Genomic DNA, 20,368 nt, shown 5'->3' with positions numbered 1-20,368 from the left:
CACACAGCACCCAGTGCAGCCCCTCACAAGGCTCACACGTGCACTCAGCCCAAGGTGAAGCCTCTGCATTTAGAGATACCTCAGAGCCAGGGGCTAGAAGGGCTATTGCTATTGCACGCCCTTCTGCATGCCCAGTTGTGTTCCCCATTGCATACCCTGCTGCATACCAAACTGTATGTCCATCTGCATCCAATTCTGCATGCCCTTCTGCATACCCACCTGCATACCCAATTGCAGGCCCTACTGCATGCTCCACTGCATACCTAATTGCATGCTGTGTTGCATACTCCATTGCATACCCAGTTGCATGCTCTTCTGCATACCTGCTTGCATACCCTTACATACCAGTTGCGTATCCTAGTGCATGCCCAGTTATGAACCCTACTGCATGTCCACGCAGGGATTCTTCTGTGCTCTCCAGCCTCGTGCTAGCTCAAACACAGGATTTGACCTGAGAGGTTCCAGTGAGCCGTGCTGGCTCAATCTCTTGACACCCCAGAAAGAGCCATTCCGTGGTTTGGTGCTGTGTTTTGCTCTGGTTTTAAAACCTGAGTTCAAATCCTGTGGCTTTTGGCACAGGTCACAGTGGTGTCTGTGTGATCTGTGCTGGACTGGGGGGATATTCAGAGGGACCACTTCTGTAGGGGGACAGTCAGGGAGGTGGCAAAGCTTATAAGCCTGGTGTTGTCTTCTGTTACCAAGAAGAGTGAGTTAGAATCCCTTTTGGGGACATAAATGTTGTGGCATTAATACTGGAGAATCAACCGACAGCTGACAGTTGGATTTATGATCTTGATGGTCCTTTCCAACCTTAATGTTTCTTTGGTTCTAGTTGATTCCCTTTGATAAATCAGAATGCAAAGGGAAACATTTGCTGAGCCCAAGGATTTAGGAAAAGTGAACTGAGCCGTGGCAGGGCTCAGCTCCCCTATAAGCTCAGGATGTGGCTCGGGGTCCCACCATCTCCCTGGAGAGCATCACTCCTGGTCTGGGCATCGAGTTTCCCATTGCTCCTGTTGTGTTGGGCATGGACGGATCCTGCAGCGCCGAGCAGAGGCTCTGCTGAGCTCTAGGTGGAGACTGTGGACTGTGCAGCCTGCCCACAGCCTGCCTACAAACCCAGGCAGCTGCTGCCTGCTGGGGAGCCCCGAGCTGCTCCCACCCGCTGCTGGGCTGAGGATACTCGGGGCTGAGGGAAGTACCCCCACCCTGTCCAAAAAAAAAAAAAAAAGAAAGAAAAAAAGAGAAAAATGCCTGAGAATCCATCCAAAAGTAAAGAAATTCAGCATTAAGAAATCCTCGAACCAGGATGGATGGAGTTTTAAAAACTGCTCTCAGCCCTCTGGTTCTGTTGGGGAGAGGACCCATTTTCTCTTAAAAGGCTCAAAGCCATCCTCAGGACACAAGATGAGGTTTGGCAGCCCTGGGGACTCAGCCGAGTTAATGCAGCAGCCTGCCAGGCCATCTGCTCCCACTGCCCTGCGTCAATCCGGGTCAGACTGATGCAGGGTCAGGAAATCCCTGCTCCCATGTTGTCGTGTGTCCCCACACACACACACACCCCACCACCGATAACGTGGAGACACAGAAAACGTGGTTGAGTGTAGGAGGCAGATCCAAGCTGATGGCCCCCAGGATGAGGTGTTGGAAGTGAGCTCCTGATAGAGCATCACCTGACCTGGGGACCACCCTGCAGCCCCCTAGAACAGGGTGAAATGATGAATTTCCCCAGGCTGGTTTCTGGCCCCATCAGCAGTGACCTCAGGGAGCAGGCATGCACTGTGCTCAGGTGAGGGGCAAGATGCTCTGCATTATTTTTTTAGTGAGGAACTGTCGAAGGAACACTGGGAGCAATGCTGTGTGGCAGTGCTGGAAACCCAGCACTGATACAATCGCTGGCCTGGGGTGACCAGGAAGTGAAACTGGAGACAGAGAGTTTGCAGTGTGGGTAGGGTATGGACGCCATCACCCGTGCCACCTGGGTCCCACTGGAGGAGGACATGTTGGCCAACATCACCTGAGTCCCACGGGAGGATGAGTTGACCAACATCCTCTAGTGGACCAATTGGGAGCATAGTAATGGACCTTTTTCATCCTTAAAAAGAAAAAAAAAAAAAAAAAAGCTAGCCAAGGAAAATATTTGCTCTAGTAGAAGTTCCCTGTAACAGATCCTTCTTACAGTCTATAAACATTATCACCCAAGAAAGACTTTCTGCAGTCTTTTGTGTAAATAGAGCTGTACAGTGACATTTCTGGTACACTGGTACTTCACCTCGAGACCACGGTTGTTGGTCATTGTTCATCCCCACCACATGGATCCCCAAGCATTGTCACCAGCAGCAGTACTGTGAGTCCGTGCCCTGCAGACACTTGGCTGCTGGTGCAGAGGGGCAGGCAGAAAGCAGAGATAAGGTTGGAGGTGCTGGCATGACTGCTCAGCAACGTCCAAGTGCTGGGCCAGAGCCACCACTCCCTGTAGACTAAACAGTTGCAGCATTTTCTCCCATGACCAAAAGAATTTAGAAAAGGGTCCCAGCATGAAATGTTACACGAATATGTCTGGGTGAGAGCTGTTAACCCCATCTCCTCCTCTTCCCTCCCTGTCTCTGTTGGCCATGCTCTGGTCAGACAGAGGGAAAATCCATCCTTCAAGTAACAAGGAAAGCAACTGGAGGAGTTTGGCCAACATCACCTGGGTACCAGTGAAGGATATGTTGGCCAGAATCACCTGGGTGACGTCTGATGAAGCAGTCGAGCTGCCTAGAGTGCCTCCTTCTCTTTCTTCCATACATTACCAGAGCAAAAGTGCTCTGAACTTTACCAGGCTTGGAGCTTCAGAAGTACTCCTCCATTTATAAGGTATGAGGTCTGGAACTCCGCTGAGATGCTGATGTGTTCTAGTAGAAATGAGGTCTCCTACACGTCAGTCGTAGAGTTTGCTGACCCTCAGGGCACTGTGCTTTCCAGCTTGTGCACTCAGAGGCTCATCAGTGAAGATTTTTACACCAGGACAACTGCTAAATGGTGTTTGATGTTCCTTGAGGCCAGACTGGGCTTACTCCACGTATCCCTGAGAAAGTGCTCCAAGATCTCTCGCAGCAACCGGATCAACAGCAACGCTTTTCTGTTTGCTGATCCATTACTCCACTCCCCATCGAGTGCTTTAAAACTTGTCCAATTAATAATTAACCAAGAACCTCAGGAGCATCACTGCAGTCAATCGTGAGGTCCCCACACTGGGCAGATGGACTCAGGAGTAGGACCAGACAGATGCACGGAGCCGTAGTGGTGATGGAGCTAGCTCCACTTGGCAGGTCACTGGTTGTATTTTCTGCTTGTGCCAAAGTGACCAAAGCAGCTGGGAATAGGTGGATGTGCACTCGCCTGGTGCAGATCCAGCTTGAGTAAAGGCAGTGATGAAACCTGTGGGAGAGCAATGCCTCACAGCTGGGTGAAGGCCAGACCTGCAAGGCTGGGCACAGGGTGTCATCTGCAATTCATAAGGTTTATCTGCTTTGCATGTCAATAGCGCTTTTGTTGGAGTAATACTAATTGTTCTGATTTGCATGTCTCAGTCCCACACCCCAAAGCACTGTGCAGAGGAAGATGAGCACATTGTTCTCAGGAAATCAGAGTGATGGAGGTGACAGGAGCCCACGCAGGGCTGGAAATAGACCTGAAGCACTGAGACGCTGGGTCAATCCCCAGTGCCACCAAGGCTTTGTCGGGCTCTTCCTGACCTCCTCCTGCATGCAGTGACCCTGCATCTGCCCCATCCCTCCTCCTGCCCTTATTATTATCTCACCCCATCCCTCCTCCTGCCCTTATTATTATCTCACCCCATCCCCAAAGAGCCCTTCAGCTCTGCAGCTTTTGCAGCACATTTCCAGTAACACCAAGTATTCAGCACCAGGCACAGCTTTTTATGTCGCACCGATCACCAACACCTCACCGTCCTGTATTTCTTTTTTTTGTTTTTGCTATATTTCTGACTCAGTATTTCCTCCCTCCTTGGCAGGGAGTAAACAGCAGAGCTGCCGGAGGAAGGGCCCGGTGTTTACCAAGCAGCAAGCCCAAATGCAGAGGATTTGTTTCCATCAGAAGGTGGTGGAGCTGAAATTAACCCTCATTTTTATCCCACGGTCAACTTTTGCCCTCTATCACAGCCACCGTGCGTTGGTGGTGCACAGCTATTTGGGACCTAGCTTTAAAAAGTGTGGTCAAGTCTCCAGGGATGACTTTGGGCTGCAGCTGTTGGAGCTGAGATCTGGTGCTCGAAATACAGCACTGCTCCTCAGCCTGCTGCTGCCCACCAAAACAGGACGGGTTCTGCTCTTCTTGTGGTTGCTGGGGCTTGCTTGTGGTCTTAGGAGATCACATGGAGCTGTGCGGGCTGGGGTGTGAGGAAAATGGTCTCAAGTTGTGCCAGGGGAGGTTCAGCTTGGATATTAGGAACCATTTCTTCTCCAAAGATGCTCTGGCACAGGCTGCACAGGGAGGTGGGGGAATCCCCATCCCTGAACGTGTTCAAGAACAACGGAGATGTGGCACTTGGGGACAGTGGGGTGGATTGGGGTTGGTCTTGGGGATCTTGGACATCTTTTCCAGCCCTAGTGATTCTATGATTCTATGGAATGGATGTGGAACAGGCTTGTCAGGGCAGTGGGCGCAATCACGAGCTACTGGTGCTCAGGGAGCGTTGGGACACCACTCTCAGACATCGGGTTTGGGTGGTGTTGTGTGGAGACAGAGGTTGTATCTGTGATCCTTATGGGTCTCTTCCAATTGGGATATTCTGTGACTCACGTCTGGGCCAGAAAGCAACAGCACTGTGTGAAGTGCATCCACATGGAGAGATGAGGGCTTTGATTGGGTGGCAAGAGTAGAGAGCCCCATGGCATTTGCTGTTTCCAGTGCTGGCAGAAGCTAACAAGAGGGAAGCTTATCCCATAAATGCATTCAGAACATATTGACAGTTCGGGGCAGCCCCAAATTAGCAATACTGTGTTGTGTTTAAAAACACAGCCAGACTGATGAGAGAGGACATGTTCACTGCACTCACTGCAGTGACCTCACCACGCAAGCACGGGGCAGACCCATCCATTGCTTTCTTTTTTATAGAGCTCGGCCTTGGGGCAGAGTGGTGGTAGTGGTGCCATTGAGGTTCAGCATGGTTCTGAAGGGTTTCCTACCTCTGGCAAAAGGACATTTTCAAAGGATGCTCCATCTGCTCCTGGGGACTGCCCTCATCCCACTCTGATGGGAGGGATCATTCAGCTGCAGAGAGGTTGTGGGACATGGGGAACGTGGATGCTGCCGCGTTAAATAAAGTTTTTGAGTTGTGAATTGTCACTGAAATAATCCACGTGCTTTTCTGGGTGCAGATGGACTCACATAAAAATGGACTGCAGATAAATGCATTACAGTGACACAGCAGGGGTAGAGCTGGGGGAGGTCAGTCCCTATAAGCCATGGGGGAAACATTCCCAATGAAGAAATGAATGAAATCAGGCTGGGTTTGTCTTTCCTGGGATGTCGGGAGTACATTTCTGCATTTCTGGTCGTTCAGTTTGTTGGGTTGGTTTTTTTTTGTTCCACTAAAAGCCAAGTGGGAACTCCAAGCCATTGGGTAACCCTGGGGTGATAACCTGAGCTGGCCAATAACTCCTCCACCCCAGCACAACGGAAGGAAGAGCTCTGCAGACTCCCCTGGAGACTCCGAAACAACCCAGCAGTGTTTGATTTCAATGCAGACACGTTGGGCAATTGCCCAATAGAAATAGGCGTAGAGAGGAGTGACTCATTGCTGTGTGGTTGAGCAGTGGCTCGGTGGTGTTACAAGGCTTTTTCCTGCATATGCAAATGTTATTTTTTTTCCCCTTTTGTAGTGAAATACATAAATAGCTCCCTCCTTGGATCTCCCGTGCATGGCTGGAGCCCTGGGAGCAGTCTCAGTCAGTCAGGATAAAGGGAGATGAAATGATACAAGCTTTTTTATTCAGTTCTGGAGCTAAGATGTTGTGCAGCCAAACTGGCAGTGCACTTCACTGTTGGGGATGAACTTGTCCTGCACTCTGTTTTTCCTTTCTGTAGTGCCTTTTGATTTTTAATACCGAGGCAGGATCACTATGGAGACAGTCAAGTGGTACCACGTGGGATGTTTTGCAGAGGGAAGAGCTCTTGGCACTGAGCAACATGCACTCCTGTGCCCTCCATGTAATGCTGGTGCCCTCTAGAAAGTATTCTGTCTGTTTTTTCCACGTTCTTCCTTGCACTTTGTCGCACATCTCCAACACAGTCACCCCTTCTCAGGTCCTGCATTTGAACAAAGCCTTTTTTCCTTCCTGGCTGGAGGAGCTGCTTTGTTCCTGATGTTATTCTGTAAATCTTGGCACTCTCAAAATGCTCTTGCCTGGCAACTCTTGGTTCCAGGGCAGCGCGACCTTTCTCCATCAAGGCTGTGCTCCCTTCATCTTCTGGACACGTCATTCTGTGAGACCTCAGGGGGTGCTGGGACATTGGGTTTGAGATGCATTGGGCTAATTGGGACTGGCTGATGTCCGTGGGTTGGACAAGCTGAGACACCGCCTGGTGTCTGGGGGTTGGGTGAGCTAGGACACTGGTTGGTGTCTATGGGTTGGACGAGTTGGGTCTCTTCTTGGTTCCTATGGGTTGAGCAAGCTAATCTGGACCACCAGACTCAGCACAGCCACCAGCAGCCATCACATTCCCCATATGTTAATGTTTGAGCTCCTTCTGCTTGCTGTTGTTCAGTGTCCATTCACGGAGAGGGGCCACCATGAGCTGTGACAGAGATCTGTGTTGTTTCTACACTACCTACTTTCTGGTGGCTTCACCATGTTGAAATCCCAACCACTGTGCTCACATTGAGCAATCCCCCCACTGTTACCAAAGAGTCAGTCTGTCTGTCTGCCTTCCTCCCCCACCCTGAGTTTCCATTTCCTCCCAGTTCTCCATCCCGTCAGCTGTCACCTCTTCCCAGCAGTGAGGTTTTGCTAATGCACCCCGTTGTCTCCATCCCTCTTGCAGAAGGATTTCACCATGCGGGAGGAGCTGCAGCAGAGGGACGTAGAGCGCTGGCTGGGCTTCATCACCTTCCTCTGCGAGGTCTTTGGCACCATGAGGAGCAGCACTGGGGAGCCCTTCCGAGTCCTCGTGTGCCCCATCTACACCTGCCTCAGGGAGGTAATGCCTTCAGAGGTTGTCCTTGTCCAAGCAATTGCATTGCAATGCTGAGTTGCACGTTGATCGTAGATGTCATAGAGATGGGTTGGGCATGGTGGGGATGGGTTAAGGTTGGACTAGATGATCTTAGTGATCTTTTCCAACCTTAACGATTCTGTGATTCTGTGTTTGGTCTGTTGTTCCTGGAGATTTGCTTTCCCCAAATGAGTGTTTCTCACTCTAGCAGTATGGGTACCTGCAGGGACACTTGGCTTTTTTTGCCCACTGTGATTCTGCTTGTGAAAATCACGTGCTCCATGCAAGACTCCTATTTCAAAGGGTTTGCAAAGCCCAACAGTTGGGACTGCAGACCCAAAGTTTAGGTTGGCACATTGAACCATTGCAAAAATCCTCAACAGAGGAGCTAAAGAACTTCTTAAAGGCAGGTGGATGCCCCATTCTTGGAGGCGCCCAAGGTTAGGTTGGATGGAGCCTTGGGCTGCCTTGATCTGGCGAGGGACAGCCAGACCACGGCAGGAGCTGGAACTGGATGATCTCTAAGGTCCCTTCCAACCCAACCATTCATTGTTCTATGCTTCTGTAGTCTTCAAGGAATCTTCAAACCCAACCATTCTGTGATTGAAGGCATTCACGACAGTGTGTGGATGAGACACACAGAGAGAGGAAAGAGAGGTGGCCAAGCTCCCCTATGCCATTACTCCCACACTGTCAGTCCAATACACTCTCAACTAGATCTTGGGCAAGAAAAGGAGAGGGGAAAAAATTGCCAGGAATGACTTTTAACATGGAAATTTTTCTCTGAATGCAAACGCTTAATAAACATTTTGTCTTTGCAGTAGTACTGTGGGCAGAGTTCACAGACAGTGAGTGTAACTGTGAGAAATTATCAGGGCATCACGATGTGTCTCACAGGGGAGGTGGGAGAGGGATGCTAAGAACAGCAGAACTTCCCCAAATTCTCTGCCCACAGCACTATGTGTCATCTCATTGGAGAGAGCCCCTGTTCCTCTTGTTTCCCATCACAGCCATGACACAACCCAGCTCTGGTTCTGCCAGAACTGTTCCCAACACGCTGCTGTCTGCCCCTGCTGTGATGTCACCGTTGCTCATGTCATCCTGGGGACACGGGCATGGTGACACGAGTTTCACATATTGCAGATATTTTTTGCTACAGAACAGCTCCATAAAAAGCTGTTACTAATTATATCAAGATGCCATGCAGAAGCTTGTCTCTTAAACATTAATCTCTCTGTTCCGTAATGGGACAGCTCTGTCCAAGCTGTTCATTTGTTGGAGATGGAGGCCTCATAGCTCAGCTGATGGGGGTGAGACAGAGACCTCCAGCTCTTCATCATGCCCCAAAGTGACTGACCTGTGGCCACAAGGCTGGGACCCTGACTGTGTGTCTACTTTTCACTGGGTTTTCATAGAAGCGTAGCATCTGTTCAGTTGGAAAGGACCTCCATCCGCCCATCCTCTGGTGATAAATCAGTATAAGGTGGAAGGTAGCATGAGATACTGTCTCTGCTCTGCCTATCCTTCCAGCTTCTCTTGATTTTTAGTTCCTCTCTATTTTTTTTTCCCTTTTCCTTTATGGCTTTGTCAGACTCAGCCAAAGGTCTGTGAGGGAGTGAGAAGAGGAAGGGGAAAGTTCCTGATGGCTGCAGCAGGAATGTTTCTTCCCTTCCCCTGCAGAGCTTCCTCTCCAGCTCCTTTCCTTTCCCTTGATAAAAGCTTATTAACACCACCACTAATTACAGAGCCCGTGCAAAGTGAGGTGCCACCAGGATGGGAGCAACATGGGGACAGTGGGGATGGGAGCAGGTGTTTGTCAGAGGAAGTTTGGGTCATAGCATTGGAGAAGTGGGTCTCCCAGCCCCAAGGGTGGCACCTGGGGATTATGGGGAAAAGGGATTTGTAGGGAGAGCCCCTTTGGCAGATGAGAACCAGAGAACAGTGGCAGCTATCAAATGTGGGGAGCTTGGGAAAATGAAGCTTTGAACACTTTTAGGGCACTGTCCTCACTTGGTGTCTGCAGTGAGAGGGATGTCCTGCTGTGGTCTCCCAGCTCTGTGGACATGTGGTCCCAGCTCAGTTCAGAAAACTGTTCCAAATCAGTCTCTGTGAATCCCCAGTGATGGGTGGCAGTGCTGACATCCTTGCTGCCCCAAAGCTTCTGCCCAGTGCCCAATGTGGAGAGCTTTTCTCCAGTGACACATCACGTCCTCTGCCCCACCGAGGCTCATTTTGGGCTGGCTGCCCCTTTCCCAGCTCTGTGCTGTGTTCTGTATGGGATCAGTGTGGGATGAGCAGTGTCAGGAGGTTTGGATTCTTCCATATCTCCATCCCCATCCTCAATGGGATGTTGTTTGGGTGCCAATGCAGGAGGTGCCTCTGGGCTGGGAGCTGCCAGCCTGCTGCCAGCTGAGCTGCCTCCAGCCCAGCGTTGGTGCCGAGCACTGCTTGGGATGCCTTTGTTTGTTTGTATGATGCTGTGCAGCAGGCAGAGCTGGATTTACATCCAGGGAATCTCAGCAGTTTCCCATAGCAGCCAAACAAGAAAGTGGAAAAGCCAGCTCCAGAGATAGCAGGCAGTGACACTGCATGGTTCCTCAAGGACTGCAGTCCCACAGGGGTCTGCCTTCTTCCCTCCCTTTTATAACCCTATCCCTGCCCCCGTGTTCCTCTCCTGCACAGCACTTGGCTCTTTGCCTTGTTGGCTTCTTAAGGTTCCTGTTGTTCCTTCCTCCAGCCCACTGAAGTGCCTCTAGTTGGCACGTTGAGTGGTCCCCACAACTCCGTGTCATCTCCAAACCTGGCAGGAGTGGGTTTCTCACCTCCTCCAGGTTGTCAGTAGGGATGCTAAACAGGACAGGTCCTGCAGTCAACCCAATGGTTGTCCTGTTACTGGCCTCCAGGTGGAGTTGGGTTGTCATGCAGCACCTCCACCCTTCCGCACCCAAACATCCAACCAGGTTTTTAATTTACCTGGTTGTCCACCACGACTTGGATATTGGGAAACAGAGCCCACATGCTTGTTAAAATGCATGTAGAAGACAACAATGCTCTTCTCTCATCTGTAAGTCTCCATAAATCCAGGAGGTGAGGCACATCCATGCTGAGCATTCCCAGTCTCCTTCAAGACTCACACCATGGTCCTCCCACAGCCTGGTGTGAGTCTGATAAACTCCAAATGGAACCATTATCATAGAATCATAGAGTTATCATGGAACCATTAATCATAGAATCATTAAGGAAAGTTGAGGTCATCAAGTCCAGCCATCAGATCCTCATAGTTGAAGCTTTTGCTCATAGTGGACATCTTCTCCATCTCTAATTTCCCAAGGAGTTGCCACACTGCCTCAGCACTGTGCTCTCAGCACCCATGGGTGCATGGGATGGGACTGCTGGGACAGATTCTAAGCATGTGCCAGGAAGCAGCTCATCACTAGTTAATTAAACATCCCATAGTACCTCCGTGCTTGGGGAGTCCCACTGGATGTCCCCATGCCGTGAGGGGGCCCAGGCTGGAGAGACAGTCTCATTGGAGTTGCACGCTGGGACGGTCTCCATTTTGGACGGGTCCTATTGAGGACCCACATTGGGATCCCCATGTCATTAAGAGTGTTCCCACTGGGGGTTCCAGTTTGAGGGGGGGAGTCCCTTTGGGATGGACGGTGGTCTCAATTTGGAGGGGGGAGGGTCCCATTGGGGTCTGCATGTCATGGGAAGCATCCCAGAGGGGTTCCCAAAACACTAGGGTTTCCAACTGGGGTCCGACATTGGAGGATGTCCACTGCCCCCCACTGCTGGGAGCAGTGCTTCCCTCCTGGCCCAGCCCCACATCTCCCCCACTCCAGGGTCGGGGGCGGGGAGGGGGTCTGCTCCATCTCCTTGCCTCCCCACGCTTGAGCTGCAGTGCAGCACACAGACAGCATCCACTCCCTCCCCCCTCTCTGTGCCTGTTATCTCCTGGGGCCATGCTGTGTAATTTGGAGAAGTATTCCAATGCAGTAATTAACGTCTGAGCTTCGGGAGGGCTCTGCCTCTCACTGTCTCCTTTGGAGGAAGAGAAAAAGAGCCTCCCCGGCTGCAGCTGAGCCGCAGGGCGGTGCTGCTGGGAGAGAAAATCACATCTTGTAGCACGGAGGGGATTTTATTTTAATGGCTTTCCCTTTTCAAAAAGCGTCAGGATTTGGAGGCCGTCTGGCAGTGTAATGAGATGTTGGGTTTTAGGATCGTGCTCCCTGAGAGCGAGACCGAATTCGGCTTTTTGTGGCATGCAATGAAGGCAAAGAGAGGTCTGGATCCTGACCCCGTGCCCCTCCTGCCCAGGAGCTCCACGTGGCTGGGACTGACCTGAGAAAATAGGGAGAAATGAGTCCTGGAGGGAGAGCCGGGCCTGAGGAGGAAGGAAGAAATCAGCTGTTAGTTATTTTGCCTACAACTGCAGTGCCATGTTTTAGAAGGACTCTGGTGCCAGGGTGAGAAAACCCCATCTGTGTACATACCTACTCACCCTGGGGTTTGCTCTCTTCCACATGAGCTTCCATCGTGGATATAGGTTTGGATTATGAACAAATATGCAGGCAGAGCCAAATTCAGAGCAGCAAGGCCACCAGGGGCAAGCAGAGCCACCACTGTCCCCTTGCCCTGTGGGATTGCTGGGGAATCACCGTCACTCCTTGGGAAGAGGTGGAAGGAGTAATGAGGGCTGATGCCATCCCCTGGGGTGTTCCCACCTCCTCACATTGGGACACCACTGTCAGCCCACAGTGCTTGGGGCCGGGGTTGGACCTGGTGATTCCCGTGGGTCTCTTCCAGCTCGGGATGTTCTGTGATGCTATTTATGTCCACAACCACATGAAGAGCCAGGAAAGCACCGAGCGTCCGGCAGCCAAGGGTGGGCCCTGTGCAATCAGCACGATGCTTTCGCCTCTACTTCTTTCCATGTTTTGTGTTTCCCTTTGGGATGAGGTCACATCCTCTGCTCCCAGGGCTGTTGTGGCTGCAGCCAGGCAGGATGAGGCCGACTGGGTGGCTCTCCCCCTCCACCTCACCCGCACGCACACCTCTGCTCCTGCTCAGGTGATCCCAATAGACGTGTCCCCACCGTGAGGGTGATGCCCTCCACCTCTCACTCCTAATGGGAGCCACCCAGTGGGGCTGTCGTTGGGTTGCATGGTCAGACTTGCTGAGCATCCAGGTTGTCTTCGTCACTGTCTCCTGTAATTGCCTCTTGCTGGTTTCCATCTTTGGAGAAATCCCTTTTGCTGTCCCAGATCTAGGGAGAGAGTTGTGTTTCTTGGTTACCCTTGTCTGCAGTGGGAAGGAGGAGGAAGGGTTTCCCACGGCTGGGCACAGGCTTTGTTCTCTGGCCTTAATGCAATTTGCTGTTAAGAATCTCTTGTTGGAGCTCCTCAGAAGCCCAAACAAACCAATCTCCTCTTATCCTCCCAGAGTGTCCAGGTTGGGTAAGAGGAGAACAGAAGTCTCCTCCTCAACTGAAAGCTGTAAGGCAAGTAGATGCTACCAAGCAACTCCTTCAGGTTGTCCCAGATGTGTTACGATACAGCCTCTAACTCCTTGTGGGGCCAGCAGTGCCCCATCCCAGTGGCCTCTTCCCAACAGAGCAAGTGGGAATTGCTATTGGCATCTTCCCAGAGGGGTTGAGACCCCTGTGTGGGGTACACTTTGTGCATATCCAGTGGTCTTGGAACCTTCATTGCATCAAGGCTAGAGGCCACAGGCTGCGGTAGCAGAGATTTTGGGGTGGCTATTCTTATTTCCTCCATACATCTCCATCCTCACCCTTTGCTGCTGCACTGGGGCTGGGTGGGAAGACAGCGTGCCCTCTGCATCCCCTGCCTCATCAGTTCACAGAGCTGTAGGGGTTGGAAGGGACCTCTAGAGATCATCGTGTCCAACCCCCAACTAACTTCTGTAAGGGAAAGGAATTCAGAACTCGTTTCATGCTTGGGCAACCTCAGTTTCAGAGAAGATGTTACTTGTGTCTGTAGTCTTCTGATCCCAAAAGTTCTTCTGATGCCTCACAGTGGGGAGTTGGTACCTTTAAAGGGAACAGATTGTAGGAATCCTGGCACAGGCTGTGCTGGTGGAGCATTCTTGTACTCATCCCCTCATGTTCACATTTGGACTTGGTCTGTTTTCACCACTCTGTGCCACCCACAGACCAACCCATGCTCAGTGCTGCTCCCAGAGAAGGCCCAACCACCCCGTGGCTCTGAGCGATCATTCCAGTAGATCAGAAAATCCTCTTTGCTTTCACACCGTAGTCATCACTGAAGCATCCCAAAGCACTGAGTGCTTAGAGGCAGTTTGTGGCCAGCGGTGCTTATGCTGTTCAGCAAGCATTGCCATATGCAATAATTAGTGCAAAGCCTTACAGGAAAAGTGTTGTAGCAGCTGTAGAGGATAGTGTATGCATCTCCCAATGGTAAAAGCTGCAGAGCACAACCCAACCTGTGTGGTTCGGTGAGAAGTGAGGCAGGTTCTCCATCCTGCTCACACTGTGGTTATCTTGGTAGAAAGTGGGTAATAAACCTAAATAGCTGTGGGGATGTGTATTGGTCTGCTAGGGAGCTTGGCTTACTCCCAGTGATCTGCAACAAATTCAGGTGAGAAGAAGGAAACTGGTTCTACGTGATGAAGGCCAGATGCAGTTTTGAGTGGATAGTGGGAGTGCAGGGGTGCTCTGAGCACCATGAGCATGTTCCCTCGGGAGCAGAGGAGGGAGAAATTGAGAGGATGATTATAGAATCATGGAATAGTTGGGTTGGGAGGGACCTTGAAGATCCATGGAACTATGGAATTGGGTTGGGGGTGAACTTACAGCCCATCCAGTTCCAGCCCTTTGCCGTGAGCTGGTTGCCATCCACCAGACCAGATTGCTCAGGGTCCCATCCAATGCCATCTACACACAGCCCAGGGTGGTGTGCCCTAGGGGATGCTGCTTGAATGTGGGGGTTGGACTGGATGATGCAAAATCTTCAGCTCTTCTGCACAGCCCGTCTTGGTGAGTGGAGAGGAATAAAGTGTACGTGTGTGCTGCTTTATTTTGCTGGTGGATATTCAAGGCTGTACACAAATCTGCTGTCAGAGGAGCTCCTTAGATTGGATAAGCAATAATGCCCAGTGCTCCCATAAAGTCCCGATCACACACGGCACTTCCAGGAACAGACCCTCACGGTATTTCGGGTCATTCGCACAACCATTTTGTTGCCATCACTCAGTGAGGCGCAGACATTTGGGAAGTGGAGCTGTGCAGAGATGGAAGCACATTGTCTCCTGTCTCCCACCAGTCTGCACAGCTCTCAATCCAGCACCAGCAGCAGAAGTGAGAAGCCTTTCGCAACCGAGGCCGGGCAGATCCTGGCACACAGCCCCTGCTCTTAGGAAATCAAGCAGACTCTTTGTCTGCTCTCCAGCAGCAACTGCTGCTTTGGCTGCATGGCTTCACCCAATACAGGGAACCAAGAGCAAGGCAAAGTGTTCTTGCAGACAGCCTGAGCCCCGAGGGGATGATTGCAGGGTAAACCCCAGAGCTTGTGGGGCTGAGCAGACAGTGGGAATGGTGTGAGATGCAGCGGGGCCGGGGCAGCACTGTGCAGCAGGGAGGAGCAGTTATAAATAGTGAAATAGGTAATAATTCCAATGTGGGAGTGCTAACTTAGTAAGTACAGCATGTTTACCTTGAAATAGTTTAAGTAAATAAAAATCAGATTGCAAACAATTCATGACATTGCTGAGGTTTAGGGTTTGGTTGTGCAAAAGCCACACGTCAGGCTTGCAGTTTGCTCAGGTTTGTGTTTGCACACTCAGTACTGGCATGCAACCTGGCTTGTGTGAGCTGACAGCGACATCCCAATGGTGGGATCTCAATGGTAATATCATAGTGGTGGCATCCCAAAAGTGCCGACCTGATGATGACATCCCAGTGGGGCCATCCCAGCCATGACATCCCAGTGGGGTCATCCCAATCTCTGCTGAATATTGCAGCAGTGTTCTGCTGGGCTACTGCCTGTTTATATTTATCCCTAACTGAGATGGATGTGGGTTTTTTTGGTTGTTGGGTTTAATGTAATCTTTTGTTGTTGGTGGTGGTTTTTTTTGCAAAGAATCTGTTAACTGTTTAAGCTCTGAGATATAACTTATCTCAGAGCCTGTGGCTTGGGCTTAACTGAGTTTTTCTAAACAATTCAGTGGAAAGATAAACTCGGGGGAACTGCTGCATGCATTCAGTGCCTGGCTGGATGTTTGTGTAATGTGAGATCAAACTGATGGGATCACATCCTCGTCCATATGCCGTCAGCATCAGCTTCAGAGCAAACAAAGTGCTTTCTGCTGAAAACAAAATGGAGCAAAGACACAGCTTAGAGAGCTATGATAATTCCTTGAGTTGCCTCTTGTTTTCCAGTGGTGGTGGAGCTGTAAATGTGCTGCATTTGTAAAGGAAAGCAAACAGAAAAAAATGGAAGTGGGAAGAAGAGCTGACTGAGGCTGAAAAGCAGAACATTGTGCTCAGTAAGAGGTGTGACTTTGGAGCAAATTCTCCACCACTGAGCTGTGTTGTGCATGGGCAGGTTTCATTAGCTCTAAGACATTTCCAAATTTTGCCTTTTTGGATGAGTTTCAGAGATGAATGAAATCAGTAGAAGTTGGTCACAGCAACACCCCACATCACAGCTCCTATCTGCTGGAAAATAAGCCAGAGCAACTCTGCTCTGTGTCCCGTGCCTTCAGCAGGATGATGATTCTGTGTTTGTGACAGAAGTGAAGTGAAGACAGAAACAAAGAAACGTGCACTGTCCAAAAAAGTGTGCATTTTTGACCCAGCTTTGCTCACAGCTCTTGGTTTTGGGGGATGGACAGGCTGAGCTGCTGTTTGCCACTGACCCATCATCCCATGCCATTGTGGCCTGACCCTGTAGCATCACATCAGGGTGTCCTTGGAAGCTGCTTGTGTCTATGGGCTGTGCTTGGAATGGAGAGTTCTGGGAGGGGCAGAGCTGGGTTTGGGGTTGACTCCAGGAGGGAAGTGGCTGAAAAAATCACTACTGAAATGCCAAAAGGTGAACAGAGATCCTTCATGCTTCAAGACGAAGGCGGTGGGAAGGGACAGAGTAAACTCCCACGCTCTCAACAAGCATCAGTACTCCGAGAGAGGTGGTTAAACTCCTGTCTCTCTTTTGCAGTTGCTGCAATCTCAGGACGTGAAGGAGGACGCTGTGCTCTGCTGCTCCATGGAGGTAGGGGAGCTCCACATCACATTGCCCCTTCCGCCTCGTGCAGTGGTGTTGGGGTCTGCAGAGAGCTTTGCTGTGCTTTGCAGGGAAATTATGGGATTGCAGAGTTGGGATTGGGATTTCTGGGGCTCACGCTGCTTTAGGAGTACGTGGTCGTGCTCAGAAGGGTGGGAGGTGGGGGCATCGTGGGGTGGGTTGAGGTTGTGCTTGGGGATCTTGGAAGTCTGTCCCAACCTTCATGATTCTGTGATTCTATTTAGGGACACGGCTATGCAGGCTTTTTAGGGAAGAGTCAGCAGTTGGACTCGATCGTCTTAGTGCTCCTTTGCAGCCTTCATTGATTCTGTGATCATCGGCGCATGGTGGCCGTGGGTTGAGAGTTGGGCCTGACAGCCTTTTCCAACCTTAATGATGCCCTCTTTCTATGAGAACAAAGCCGTAACGCCGTTGCCCCCTCTCTCCTGACAGCTGCAGAGCACCGGCCGGCTGCTGGAGGAGCAGCTGCCTGAAATGATGACAGATCTGCTGGCTGCAGCCCGCGACAAGATGCTGTGCCCCTCCGAGTCCATGCTGACACGGTCCCTCCTGCTGGAGGTCATCGAGCTGCACGCCAACAACTGGAACCCGCTGACGCCCACCATCACGCAGTACTACAACAAGACAATCCAAAAACTGACGGCCTGAGGGGCAGGGCACAGCGGGGTGGGAACGGGCGAGGAGAAGACGTGCACCTTAGCGGGATTCCGGTTGATGTACCCAAGCAGACAAACCCCAGCATGCTCGAGAATTACGTTCGTGGGGTGGGGAGGGAGAAGCATGTTTCTTTCAGCCTCGTCGCCAAGTGCCACCCCTCCTCCCCGCCGTGTTTTTGTTGTAGGGTTTCTTTTCTGAAATCGGCGTGTCCCCGCCGGGTTATTGTTTGGCTTTAGAAAGACGACGGCGAGTTAGAGGAGTGAGCCCAATGGGGCTGGGATTGTTTTCATGCTGTCCCCCCCCCCCTTGCCCTGCCCTGGCCAACTGGCAGCAGACAGCACACAGCAGATGTCCGGGGAGGACAAAGCGTGGCACACACTACACAGACGCTCATCACTGACGGCTTTTGTCCAGCGGAGCTCTCGTTATTCTCTTTTCCTTTTCCCCCTCCTCTTCTCGTCGACTTTCTGCCCCCCACCTCCGCTCCGTCTTCTCCAGATGCTGATGGGTGCATAGGATGGCTTTCTGATTTGCACTGGGTTTTATTTTTTCTTGTATTTTATTCTATTTTATTTTATTATCGTCAGATGGACAGTTGCGATCAGCGCGGAGATGAGGCGGCAGTGCTTCCCCTCCGGCTCGCAAATGAAGATGCTGAAGCAGGAGAAGGATTTTACAAGAGCCCAAAAACCACTATAGGAGCAGTGTAGCCACAGTCTTCTTGCCAGAAACCTCGCAGATTTACCCAAAAATGTGTGCCCTGAGATAGGAGCCCTGCAAAAATCGGGATGCTGCTACGCTGCAGCATCTCCCATCCACTCAATGATAGCCCATTTTATTTGTTCGTATTTTTTGTTGATGTTGTTGTTTCTGTTGAAAGAGTGCTTTATTGTAATTACTGTCATCATTGTAATTATGCATTTAAGAGCAGGCCTGTTATAGTCAGGCCTATTCATGTGCAGGGCAAGGTAGAAATGAAGACTTGGTGTTCTTCTTGGGAAACCAGCAGAGAGAAGGCAAAAAGTGTACGGAAAAAACAAACAAAAAAAAAAAAAAAAAAAGAGGAAGAAAAAGAAGAGGAAAACAATGAAAAGCCAAAAATACAGGTTTCCTGCCTGGCTGCATTTCCTATCCGGTTTTCAGACTGGGGTTGGGTGGGCTTGGAGGTTCCTTCCAACCCAGCCGTTCTGTGGTTCTGTGATCTTCAAGGTCCCTTCCAACCCAACCATTACACGATTCTGTGTTTCTTTGTGGAGTTGGAAGAGCAGAGACTTTCAACATGAAGGTGTTGAGGAGGTGAGAGTCCTGGTTAGACCATTCATTGCGATAGGAGCCATTCATTTGGTTCCCTGTTCATTTATTTGCTTGCTGGTGTGTCTCCAAATCCACACCTGGAGTATGCAAAAGGAACTGGGAAGAGGAACTTCACCAGTCCTAAATGCTGAGGAAGCAGAGAGAGGGTTGCCTGTGTGGAAGGACTGATGCTGGGATCTGAGCTGGCAGCCTCCCTGCACCCCACACCTCAGCATCCCTTGGACCCTTCTCTCTGACCGGAGCAAAAGAAGGAAAAAAGAAGGAAAAGATATCAAAAACAAAAGGAAAAAAATGAAGAATAAAAAAAAAAAAAAAAAAAAGGAGAAAAGCCCAGGGAAGATTTTCCCTCCAGCTCTGGGATTTCTCCCATCAAAGAACTTTAGTGTGAAACCCATCTGTTTTAATGTCTGTGTTCATCCTGCCATTGTCCTCTTGGTCACTCGGTACGTCCCTCTCTTCACTGATGTGTGAGAGTCTAGGGGTTGACCAAAAAAGTATTTTTTTCCCTGGAGTTATGTTCTGCTGCTGGTGTCCCTCGTTGTGGGGGCTGTGTGGGCAGCATTGTGTTTTGGGTGCAGAATACCCTCTTTTGGCCAAAAGTGGGGCTGGCACCACGGTAATGCCCCAGAATCAGAGCCCCCAGCATCCTCTTTCCCATTGCCAAACTGCCAGAGATGATGTGTTGGTGCCCACAGCCTGCTCATTTGGATTCCCCATGAGAGACTTCACCCCCATTCGGAGAACTCTTGTCAGTACGCGAGTGGAAGAAAAATGAGGGGAAAAAAAAGCCCAAGTGCTTCGCCTGGTTCCCCTCATCCCCCAGAGGAGATTGATTGTTGTCTCTTCTTGGCATGATTGACAGTTTCAAAGGAAAACTTCTCAGAAGAACTTCGGATTTATTTTCCTGCTTGTTTTTATAACGTCCCTCACTCAAAAATCTCTCAGAATCTGAAATATGGTTTTTATTTCCCCGCTGGGTATTTTATGGCTTTACACTGATTTTACTCTTCTTGGTGTGAGCTGTCCCAGTGACACTTTCAGTATTTTTCAGGAGAACAAACTCAAAGGGCCGTGTCTGTCACTGAGGGAGCAGCAATGTCCTGAAGAAGTTCACGCTAAGCAATTCTTTTTTTTTTTTTTTAACATATTTATATGCATTACGAAGAGGCACCATTTTTAATTTAATCATATTTGTTAAATGAAGCGCTTTAAAAAAAAATTAAAAATGAAAAAAAAAAAGACAAAAAAGAAACAAAACAAAAAAAAAAACAAGGAGAAAGGATTTGGGGAGAATAAAGACTAGATATTCATGCTAGAGAAAACACAAACTCATCGTTTTCAGCATTTCAGAGACAAAGGAGCTGACAACTCTTTGTGGCAATGCAGTCTTGTTGGTAGGACGTCGGACCCACAGTGTGCTATACAACACGTCATCTGAGTAATAAATGTGTGAAGCTTGACGTTTCCCCATCGTTTTGTTAGGACGTGCCATCAGTTTTTGGTGTTCAGCTTCGAACGTGGGATAGAGGGGGAAAAAAAAGGAAAGTAATGGTGTCTGGTGTGAAACATAGCCCCATCGATGCTACAGCTTGTGTTGGAAATGGGACGCTCCATGCTGCTCGGTGGTGCCCCTTCCCAGTAGGTTTTGGCCATGGGGATAGGGCGGGGGAACCCCGCAGCGCATCGCGACCCTACGCACCGCTCTGCCTGTTACTCAATATATATATAATAAAGAAATAAAGCTGTGGTTTTTCCAACATGTCTCCCCTGGAAAACCCGTCTCAGCCTCGCCGGAGTCAATTAGAGAGAGCTTTCGAGCTAATTGAGATGTGTGCGTTCGCCGGGAAGCCACGGGTCACTCGAGGTGAGGGCTTTGTGTCCTCGGCCGC

At 50.3% G+C, this 20,368-nt stretch overlaps 1 protein-coding gene across 4 annotated transcripts in view; it reads left to right on the top strand.

Moving 5' to 3' along the window:
* Nucleotides 1–19,801, top strand: part of CTIF (cap binding complex dependent translation initiation factor) — an 89,810-nt gene extending 70,009 nt beyond the window's left edge. For all 4 annotated transcript variants that reach the window (XM_065745245.1, XM_065745247.1, XM_065745244.1 and 1 more), the window contains 3 exons: nt 7,051–7,206; nt 16,422–16,475; nt 16,941–19,801. In XM_065745245.1, coding sequence (XP_065601317.1) covers nt 7,051–7,206; nt 16,422–16,475; nt 16,941–17,156 — 426 coding nt within the window. In that variant the 3' untranslated portion in view covers nt 17,157–19,801. The remainder of the gene's footprint in view (nt 1–7,050; nt 7,207–16,421; nt 16,476–16,940) is intronic.
* Nucleotides 19,802–20,368: the final 567 nt, after the last annotated feature.

This window comes from Cyrtonyx montezumae, unplaced genomic scaffold (assembly GCF_038088225.1).
Source record: "Cyrtonyx montezumae isolate F1298 unplaced genomic scaffold, pur_monq_1.0 scaffold_34, whole genome shotgun sequence".
Taxonomy (NCBI): domain Eukaryota; kingdom Metazoa; phylum Chordata; class Aves; order Galliformes; family Odontophoridae; genus Cyrtonyx; species Cyrtonyx montezumae.
Note: the sequence above shows the minus strand (reverse complement) of the source record. Positions and strands in the feature narration are given on the sequence as shown.